Source organism: Eschscholzia californica, unplaced genomic scaffold (genome assembly GCF_041429995.1).
Source record: "Eschscholzia californica isolate CP2 unplaced genomic scaffold, dmEscCali1.0.p SCAF_2, whole genome shotgun sequence".
In the NCBI taxonomy this organism is placed as follows: Eukaryota; Viridiplantae; Streptophyta; class Magnoliopsida; order Ranunculales; family Papaveraceae; genus Eschscholzia; species Eschscholzia californica.
Genome location: NW_028238309.1, coordinates 45,542,437 through 45,553,885, shown reverse-complemented (window position 1 = coordinate 45,553,885; position 11,449 = coordinate 45,542,437). Strand labels below are relative to the sequence as shown.

The 11,449-nt window shown below is 37.1% G+C and overlaps 1 protein-coding gene across 1 annotated transcript; it reads left to right on the top strand.

Annotated features, from left to right (window-relative positions):
* Positions 1-574: 574 nt before the first annotated feature.
* Positions 575-10,927, top strand: ATATH8 (Protein kinase superfamily protein). Its single transcript, XM_086659925.1, has 16 exons — positions 575-1,046; positions 1,903-2,078; positions 3,744-3,903; positions 4,111-4,163; positions 4,528-4,671; positions 5,097-5,201; positions 5,297-5,422; positions 6,051-6,251; positions 6,442-6,548; positions 7,078-7,240; positions 7,444-7,509; positions 7,835-7,928; positions 8,424-8,536; positions 9,162-9,232; positions 9,620-9,773; positions 10,315-10,927. Exons 1-16 carry the CDS (start codon positions 749-751, stop codon positions 10,759-10,761), a joined length of 2,478 nt encoding a protein of 825 aa, XP_086516051.1. The 5' UTR covers positions 575-748; the 3' UTR covers positions 10,762-10,927.
* Positions 10,928-11,449: the final 522 nt, after the last annotated feature.

Below are 11,449 nucleotides of genomic sequence, written 5' to 3'. Positions count from 1 at the left end.
AAGAACAAAGCGGAATAGTTGTTGGGTTGACGAAAATGGACGAGGGTTAATGTCAATATATAGGCAAGTGACCCTTCTTCCACACTAAAAACAAACCGCCAAAATTAAAACAATCATGGATTCTTGGTCGTTGGGTCTTTGAAACTGGTTGTTGTAGGGGGCTTTTCGAACCAACATAAAATGTGAGCTTTTGGGGCGGACTTTGGAGATGGGTTTAGAGTCAGATGGGGTTTTACGAATGGAGCTTAAGTCCACCCATTATCTAGAGACGGGCTGGGCAAGCACTACCCTCGTCGGGCTTTGGGCGGAACTTTTTCCTATCGGACCTAGGTGTTTCGAACTGGGTTTCAGGCTCCCTAGCCAAAACGTTACATTAGCTAGGGAGTGAATGAAGGTGTTACATAGGCTAGGGTGTTTCAGACCTTTTTTTTTTTTTTTTTTTTTTTGTTGAGAGTAGCCAAATCGTTACATGGGAGTGAATGAAGGTGAAACGGGTTTAGGAATAACCGGTTAGTGTGGCACTGTGGTGGTAAAAAAAAAAATGTTATTCCCTCATCAACATTGCATTGAGTGCGCATTAGGCAGGGACCACCAACGATTCTTGAAGAGAGATAGAGAGAGAGAGAAGTTCACACGCTGGTGCCGTGACAACCAGTCGTTTCCATCTCTCAACTTCTTCATTTCTGTTCTGTGGAAACTGAAGATTCACATCGGACCTCTCTCTCTCTCTCTCTCTCTCTCTCTAAAAATGGTAATGGCATCATCATTATCATCATCTCTGCCTCTCTCAATTCTATGTTCGACTAACTCTCACTCTAAAATGAGAGTAAACAGTCAACATCGCATCTTCTGTAACTTGGGCCATTTCGGTGAAGTAATCCGTAAGGACATGGATTTTCTTAAAAAGGGTTTCAGTTGGGCAAGTGAGTCCCTTCATCTCCCTAAACTATCTAAAACTTTTGATGAACTTCTTTGGCTTCGCAATTTCGAAGACCCTCAAGCTTCTCACTTGTCACCTCAATCATGGCCACAACCTTTCTATCCAGGTAACCCTCTCTTTCTCTCTCTCTCACTTGTGTGAATTTTCTAACTTTCATGAGCTAGTGAAGCAGGTAATTATAGCTTTAATTGTACTGAAATTTGTTACTTTTGCTTCTTTAGTTGTTAATGGAGAACCATTTATGCTCCCCAAACTCAAATAAATGGGAAAGACAATGGGCAAGACCGAGTGAATCAAGTTGAAAACATTTGAAGCTATTCCAAAGAGTTTTCTCTTAGCATACCATTTGATAGGTTTTGAGTTTGGATGTCCATAAAATCAACATGGTATCAGACCTAGGCACACCACACGCCCCGTGACGGGAGCAACGACCAAATGTGATCCACCTCACTTGACAAAACGACACGTGTTAGGCTCGAAAAATTGCCGCACATGAGGGAGCGCGTGAGAATAGTCCCACATGGACAATGGACACTCTCGTAACCAAGAATAAAATATCTAGGTTCTTCTCCACTCATTTCCCAATGTTTTAAATTGAATTCAGTTGGTTTAGTGTCTTGGCAATAGTTTTCCACTCAATTAGCTTCAACTAGTGTTTGTGGTCCTGTTTACCAACTAAAACGAGCAGTCCATGTAGAATTGGTGCAATTTGTACTATCCGATACTTATTTTGGTGTTGACGTTTGTATCAAATTAACTTATACAACCAAAATGAGAATGCTGATTGTTGTGCGATAAACACACATACATATATGTTTTCCGTCCTTACTGCTCAGCAGAAGCAACAAAACTACTCCCTTTAAGTCGATGTTGTGTTTCTTGTATATTTACTTCACACTGTGATACCTTTTTGTTTTGGCATCTTGCTTGTTTTGATATTTGAGGATGGGTTTTTATGTCAGGGCTAACTGGGATGGATTTGTTGATGGCTGATCTCAAAGCTTTGGAGGCTTATGCTAGTTACTATCGGTATCTCCCGAAAATGTTAACTAAGCCCCTCCCAGAGTTTTACGATCCACAGGAAGTTGAAGACTATTTTAATTGCAGGCCTCATGTAGTGACACTTCGATTTGTTGAGGTATCTTCAATTGCTTCATTGTTTTAACCTTTATCGGAACAAATTCATTTCTAGTCTCTCATTGGGTCGAAAGATGACATGTAACTGGATTTTGAAGTTTCGATCCGTTCACCGTTGCACACAAAGAGATTAAGAGAAGTATGAATGAAATGTCATCCTATGACATTGATTCCACATCCATATTGTCACATACATTCTATCTGAAACGTCTTATTCCTATTTCTAACATTATATTAAGGATATCACTTGTCTCTGTTTGTGAAACATGTTACTTCCCTTTTTCTACATTAGTTGCTTATGTAGTTCAAGAAGAAATATTTGTAATAGTTAAACAGCTAGAATAACGGGTTAGTGGGTGTCGATGAAGGTGGCGAGGACCCATGCATGATTTACTGATTAAATAAATCATACATAGAAAATTGATACAAGTGAATTTGCATCCCATCTATAATATTCTTTCCAATCATCACAAGGGTTAGAACTTATTAACTTAGACATGATTGTAACCACAGCTCATCTCACACACTTTTCTAGGGAAGTTGTAATATCTCCAGCACCTTCACCAAGACGTTAGTAATGTCTAGACTCAAGAGAGTAGAGACATTAGGAACCTAGTCTGGTTGATGAACCACTTACGACTATGGCAATGACTACCTGCACGCTGCAGAGTACAATACTACATGACTCGTGAAAACAGATATATTGGTTTTTGTGCTCATTTTGTACACGTTTGCTTCTATATCTTCGCGCTAGTGACATGTGAAGTCTTTTCGCTTTAATGTCATTTCAACGTTTAAGTAATGGTCCATTTCCTTTAGTTCAATTTCATTCATGTTGCAATTTTGATCTAATTTAAGCAAGGAATTTCGGTGAAATTTCGCGAAACGTTTCCTAAATTTAGATTACCGGCACGAAATAACACTTGCAACTATTTCCTGCATAATTTCCACCGACATGATCAAAATTTCCACCGAAATTGTTGGAAGTTTCGAATTTTCGACCGACATAATGACAATCTAGCAAAAAAACCCGAGAAACTAATACTAGAAACATATCTCTTCCTTCATCATTTTCATCTTCATTTCTCAAAGATATCTCTTGATTTTTTTATGTTGCTTTTAATGTTTTTTAAATCTATTTGAATGACTTAGTACCTGACTTAACTGCCTAAATTGATTTTGTCTTAGTAACACCCCTGATATAACTGTAATTGGCGATACCTTATCAAACTAACATAGTTTGTTAACTAGTAGTCCATTAATATTATCAGTAAGAATGTTATCTTTCGGTGTTATAGCCAAAAAGTTATTCAATTTACCTCGGATGTAACTGTGTAATTGTTAATACTCCCTGCAACTAATAGATAATGTTATTCAGTTAGACACATCATTTATTTGCTTCATTATGGTTTAATAATCTTTGTTATACATAATTGCATCATATTTCTATCATTTATGTAGATTTGTAAGATTTCCACACTGACCGAAACGTTTCTACGAAACGTTTCTACTTTTGGACCCACCGATACCGAAATTTCGTTCCTTGAATTTAAGTAATTGTTCTTCACCATTCAATTCATGATCAATATGAACAGCCTATCTTTTAGGACTTAGTGAGGATCAATTTTCTTAAACCTTAATATATTTGATTATTCTACAACGCAAGGTGTTTGCTTCATTTGCTTTGGCTGCAATCAAGTTGAGAACCTCAAGGATTTTCAAGTTAAATAAATTGGGTGTGGATAAGAATGGAAATAATTCAGAATACTATTTCGGGAAGCTGCTGAAAGAAACTATGCTGAACCTGGGTCCAACTTTTATTAAAGGTTAGTCAGGATGTGAGATAGTCCAATCAGAAATTTTTGTAGTACTAAGTTCGGCTTACAATTTGCACTTGCACCAGAAAACTATTTATATGCTTTAGTTCCCACAATAACAAAATATTTATCTTATATAAGTTTTACGCCCCTTCTCATTTTTCTGCAGTCACGAGATAACAATATGCTAGTTACATGCCTTTGCTTGCTATGCAGTTGGGCAGTCCCTATCCACAAGACCAGATATAATTGGTTCAGAGATTTCCAAGGTTAGCCCCGTACACACTTTTTAGGTTGTAATTCTGTGTAATAAATAATGGTGCACTCTTAGGCGAAGCTGCAGTGTACTTCGTATTATCTATCTTAGAGAATTAAATGGTCTAGTCATGAACTAAGATTGACCGAAATCTGAAGCGATATTTATGCAATGAGGCAAGTAGATAACCCGTCACATAGACGGAGAAAACCCAAGACTTCTCTTTCTTCCAAGGAAATGCTACAGTTGTTACGGAAACATTAAACCACCCAACAGTTATCCGTGCTTCAAAAGAGGGACAGTAAATCCACTGAAGATTTTTCTCATGCTATAATGAAATTAGACTGATATTCAACATAATTTCTGTACTATTGCAGGCTCTCTCTGAACTGCATGACCAAATTCCTCCATTCTCCAAAGAAGTGGCTATGCAGATCATTGAGGAAGAATTAGGCTGCTCCGTAGATACAATATTTAAATACATCTCAGAGGAGCCTATAGCAGCTGCTTCATTTGGCCAGGTACATATGTCCTTGAACTTGCTAAAATGTGGGTCTGAATCCTATGACGTTTCTTTTCTTTTTTAGGGTGGGTTGTATTAAGAAGAAGAAAAAATTAGTTTTAAATGATTCCATGTTTCCAGCCCTATCTGTTTCATATAGGTAGTTAGTAGTTGTACTGATACGTGGTTTTGAGAATGTGATTCTTAACTCTAGAACTGATGTTTGGTGGTTAATATAATTACTATGGAGATTGTACCACAAAATTTGAAGTCATCCTCGAATTGGATTTCTCAGAATGCATTATTTTGTATGTATCTATAATGACAATCTTTTGATGAAGTTGAAAATTTCAGGGTTAAGGAAAACAATATTTCCTGAACGGAACTGTTTGCAGGAAAATATATGCACACACGATTCATGTGGTTTCTTTATTGTCATTGCAGGTCTACCGTGGGAGTACCTTTGATGGTTATGATGTTGCAGTAAAAGTTCAACGTCCTAACTTGCATCACGTGGTTGTGCGGGATATCTATATTCTTCGCCTTGGGGTTTGTGTTTTCTGTAAATAATTTATTCTAATAACTTGTTTTTATCTATATCTAAGCACTATGTGCTAAACTAGCGAAATGTTTAATGAGTTCAGCTCGGGATATATCAAAAAATTGCAAAAAGAAAGAGTGATCTCCGCCTTTATGCTGATGAGCTTGGGAAGGGGTTGGTTGGAGAGTTGGATTACACCTTAGAGGCAGCAAATGCTTTGGAGTTCCAGGTATGACATCTGCAACTCCTGCTGGGTTGAATTGTGTTATGGAATTAACATAAACTGATAAAAAGCTCCCAATTGCGAGCGTCTTTGAAAGATAACTTCCTGGGTGGCCTCAAATGTGTAACCTGTATAGTTCTTTCAGTGAGGTTCATTTTTTTTATTTAATGGTTTTAACCTTGATAAGATTTAAATTCTAGATAGATTAAGTCATAGTGACGATTATCCATTCTCTAGTCTATGTATGTTCTTTGGATTAATTTTATATGCTCCAGGAAGTGTTGTATCCGCCACAAACTTTTTTCTTACTTTGACTCTTCTTTTAAGCTGATATAAATTTGTCCTAAAAGAATCTGGTCGAAGAGACATATTTCATCTAGATGCCTATTCTGTATCTGTGTTCTCGCAAGCAGCAGATTGTACCGTTTCAGCTTGGTCTGGCTCTGCTGCTTGTCCTTATCTGTGTTCTATGCTTCCTACATGTTCTTTGGAGAGATAATATGTGTTTCATGTACGAAATTGTTGCATATGTGAAACTTATGCTATGGTTTGTTTATTGTTTACTGATAAAGGCTAACTTTTGTTATGACATTAATCAAGTTATTCACTCACTGTGCATCTCTTTCTTCTACAGGAAGCTCATTCATCCTTTCCGTTTATTTTTGTTCCAAGAGTATTTAGGCATTTAACGCGACAGAGAGTTTTAACCATGGAGTGGGTGGCTGGGGAAAATCCAAATGATTTACTCCTAGTATCAACTGGAACCACTAACAGTGAGGGATCTCAATATTCAGCGAAGCAACAAGTTGAGGCTAAAAAGCGTCTTCTAGACATGGTATGCAATGATCAATATCATTTTGAGAAGGTAGTCATGAAAGCGGGGTCTAGTTGCCGATTCGGCAAAAGTTAGATTTCTTTTAGTTGTCTATACTCTATAGAATGCAATTTTAATGTCTTGATCATCTTGATCTCTTCTCTATCTTTTGTTTATATAATCCATAGCTAATATTTTCTTTTCATTGAAGGTTAACAAAGGAGTTGAAGCATCACTTGTTCAACTTCTCGAAACAGGCATATTACATGCTGATCCTCATCCTGGAAATTTGCGTTACACGAATACAGGGAAAATTGGGTATGGTAGAGTGCATGTTCAGTTATCCTCTTTTTCTTTTCGGTGATTAATACAAATTTAACGAAAATGGTAGAGAAAGGAAGGGAAAACTTGCTAGGGACAGCAACTGACCTTGGTTCAACATCTGTCCCGAGACCAAGGCATATGACGTTTTGAGTTGTATTATTAATATGAGAAGTGTCCATGTTCAGTTATGTATTGGACCCCAAGTAAAATAATTGGTACGAGTCTGAAATACTCACATGATTCATATATTGGATCTTTTATACTGAGTCACTCACTCACTCACTCTTCTGTTTCGTTCATAATATACCATCTTAAACCTGAACGCATATTCTATCGCGTCCCTTGAAGCTCATGGAAACAATAACTAGTATATTTTCTATAAAATAACAGTTGGTTCACTTATGTTACCTCTTCTGTCGAGAGTCCCATATTTTGGCTCATTTGCAGAGGGATGAGAAGTTAGATTTTTTTTATGCTCTATCTTGTTGACTTATTGTTATCTCTATTGCAATTTCCTGGTTAGGTTTATGGATTTTGGTTTGATTTGTCGGATGGAGAAGAAACACCAGTTTGCCATGTTAGCGTCAATAGTACACATAGTTAATGGGGACTGGGCTGCTCTTGTTAATGATCTGACTGAAATGGATATTGCAAGGCCTGGCACTAATCTCCGTCGTGTGACCATGGTACCACTACAAATCTTTACTTCTGCAATTTTTTTTTTTCCTTTCACAACTTGATATCAGAAGAAGATGATAATAGTTGCTCTTGGTGGTGACATCCTTTTCCAGTTTATGATAGATTTAGTTTTTGCACTCTAATCTTATGGTGAATCGTTTTTGTTAATCGGCGAAAAGCAAGTAACAAACTAATTCAAAAATTGATCCAGGATCTTGAAGATTCTCTGGGAGAAGTAGAATTCAAAGATGGGATTCCTGATATCAAGTTCAGTAAGGTGAGTATAATATCTTTATGCTAATCCAGCGGTCTTTTTCATGTTTCATTAACATCATTTCCCAGGACAAAATTATTTGTTCGTTGGATCTCATACAGAGACATCATGCAGAGAAAGCTAACAGATGAGCACGTTCCTGTCTGGCTGTCTTTTCTACTGTGTTGTTCAGATGTTAACCCGTTTCCCAGTGTCCAAACCATTGATTTACCAGTTATTGGGCCAAAGCGAGACTTCTTTATTGTTTCTATCCTATTATTAATGACATCGCCAATAACTATATACTTCTGGTTGCTTAATTATATTTGTTGCCAAAACTGTTTTGAAGGTTCTCGGTAAAATCTGGTCAGTTGCCCTCAAGTACCATTTCCGGATGCCTCCATACTATACGCTAGTTTTACGTTCGCTAGCCTCCTTAGAAGGTAAGATACACATATTATATGCACCTGATAGTTTTCCATCTTATCTTATTTTAGAAGGCCCGCCATTTTCATTGACTTTCACGCAATCGTGTTATGAAACCTTTGATGTCAAACGCCGTATAAGCACTCACTTGACCAAAGGGTGGATCCGGAAATGCTTGGCTTGCGTAACTGATATTTCTGTGTCCCAAAGAATTTCACTTATGCGAATTTACTAAATTGACCTGACTCATAAAACCACCAGTGTTCTTGATGGACTATCTGAAGACTCTACATCCGGCTCCTTGCTAATATAGAACACCTGCTAGATTGTGAAGCCACAAGACTTATGGAACATCTATGTTTATTTCTACTAATCCATTTGTTGCTGCAAATCCTTTATGCTGGTTGTTCAATTCCTTGTTGAATCTACTTAAACTTGTTTTAAATTTCCTTGTTTTATTTCCTAGGACTTATAAGGCACTTGACTAAGTTGTACACTTGTTAATTTTCCAGGATTGGCGCTTGCCGCAGATCAAGATTTTAAAACATTCGAGTCGGCATACCCTTACGTTGTCTGGAAACTTCTCACAGATAATTCAGCTCCATCTCGAAGACTTCTACACTCGGTTAGCTTCTTTTGGCGAAAAAGTCGATAATTAGCACTGTTGTCCTACTTTTAAAGGAGAGATGTCTCTAATTGTTTAGTAAAAGGAATTAGAGTGATAACTCAAGAAAATGCTGGGTCCTCAGTCCCTACCATTTAAAAGCCAACCTAGGGAGAGGATTATCTACAGGGCATAAACATAATAGGTCTCTTAGGAAAAGTTCTTTATTTTACTTTGCATATTACTCGAATTTGTCTTCACCAATCTTTTCGAGAGTACACCTCAGATGACTTATTTCTTCTTATTAAAAGGAAAATGAGAAGAAGATATAGGGCAGAGATAAGCTTGTTGTTTAATGTCTATAACTATCTTGTTGTTGGACAAAATAATTTGGTTGACATTTCACGATTGTCAATACAGCATTCTGCTCAGATGAGCTAAGTAAGCGACTTGGTTGATTTCAACATTGCATTAGGTCCTAGACACTATACAGTTCATATTTCGTGTCAAATAGGATATATTATATTGAGACTAGATTTGCATTACTTGTTAAACCAAAATCTTTTTGTAGGGGCTCAGATCAATAGTTTTCATAATTATTGTCTTATTCGAAGATTATGTTTCTAAATTCATTGTACCTGCTCAGGTTGTTCTCAACAAAAGGAAAGAATTCGAGTGGAAGAGGCTTGCCCTTTTCTTACGTGTTGGTGCATCTAGGTAACTGTTTCCTAATTATAATTTGAGCTGGAAAATGAGAAAAGCCATATATCGTTCTAAGTTGCTATTTATCAGAATATGCCTTTCTTTAGTATAAAATGTCTCTACTTTTCATAAGACAAGGTTTAACCATCTGTTTGCGTGGTTCGCTCTTGGTTAGAGAAAATCATGTGACATTTCATGTTACATTGTGTTATGAACTGTTTCGTCTTTTCTAACCTTCTACACTGGGATCATGACATCTGGTTAGTTCAATTGGCATTGCCAAACTAATTATAATTTATAAACACAGGATATGTCTGCCTTTTTGTTCCCAAATTGACTATTTCTTCTGATATAAAGCAAAGATTTTATAATATTTTTATTAATTTTATACAATGGATCCAGAAATGGCTTACAGAAGGTTCCGACATCAAACTCTGATACTTCAAAGGAGTACTCCACAAATGGACTCTCTGGTGTATTTAATTTGGCCAACTTAGTGCTGAGACTCTTACCATCAAAAGATGGTGCTGTGCTTAGAAGACTTCTGATGACTGCGGTATGTGTCTCTAGTTTGAAATATATTCTCGCCTTCTCTATTAATGTTAGATATCTACATCTAGAAATGTTAGTTTACGATTTTAATATCATGTCTTTACCTACCCTTATATTATTAGTCAGATCAAAACTTATCTATTAGTCATTAAAGATTCTGCTCTGATGATTGTTGGCAATAAAAGTCTCTTGTGGGCCTTGTGGTTCAACCAGTTGGGTCTTTTCTGAACAGTTTACGCGCTTTTCTACCCTCCTATTAGGTAGAAGGGTGGGTAGAAAGGTAGATAATGGACTTAAATGGTGTACATATAAAACAAGGCTATAGAGTAAGGATGGTCCTAGGCGCAATCGGTTCATTTTTCGGATTTACACTAGTTAGCCCGTGTGAATTCAACCAGAACTAAACCTATATAAACTAAACTTGCATAAACAAAGACCGAGTGCGCAAGTGAAGAATTTAATGGCGAATCGTTTCTTTAATATGGATATAACCTGAATTTCACACTTTATGGATTGCCATCTTAAAACTGTCTGAAAATGAACAGGATGGAGCTTCCCTTCTCAGAACTATGGTCTCAAAAGAAGCATATTTCTTCCGAAAACAAGTGAGTATGGCTCTTGCAGATTTGCTCTATCATTGGATGACTGAAGCTGGTGGACCAAGTAACGCCGTGAAAGTTCACAATTCTCGAACTAGGATGACGATTGGACTTAACAACAAAGACATGGTGGGTTCCGCTTCGGGACTGTCGGCTTCTATCTACGCATATCAGACTTTCCTGACAGATCGTCGATTGAAACTCATTTTCTTCAAGATACTAGATTCAACAAGAAGACAACAACCATTATTGATGATCAAATGTTGTTGGGTCTCGTTCGTGATTTTCCTATCAGCTTCAGCTGTAGCCTGTCATCGATTTCTGGTTTCATGGTCAGAGGCTTATTTTGCTCCTGTTTCATATTCTCCTCGACGATTTTCCGTCAGTGTATGATGTGTATATCCCTTAAAAGAGATGAGATGTGGCCCATACTCCTTTAATAATGTGGTATGAGTTGTGCATTTGGAAGTTCCATCAGCAAATCAGTGTGAAATCCTTACTCCTTCTTGGGGATATTGTTATTATTATTATTATAAATTTGGCTTTATTCTTTTATTCATTTGAAACTGAAGTACCACAGTCGCTACAAGTTTCACTCAGATTCTTAACCGAAACATTGATGGTACAACTCAAGATCAGTGAGTTTTTCAAAAATTAGTTTACGAAAGATTTCTTCTCCCAGTAGAATGGTCTCTTTTACGATCTTTCGTTATGTGGAAGCATCATTAGCTGAAAACAGAATATTATGTAACTTTGTGTTATGTTTACAGCCGGGAGGGCATAAAAGAAATGAGTTACTTTGGATTGCTATGTTTTAGGATAACTAGCATTACACAGGTAAACCCATCCAAAAACCTTCATGGCACGTAAACTTTCTAGGATTATACATACTCTAAATAGCTTGTGAGAGTGTCTAGAGTCCGGATTATAGGTTGGTGGCTAGTGTTTTACGATGTTCGTGCACTTTGGGTGGGATTGCGAGGGCTTGTGCTAGAAATAGTATTAGAAATCGCTAATTGGTCGGCCTCCCGTTTTTTTTTTTTTTGAGAAATCGACTATGATCTATGTTAGTCATTACTAT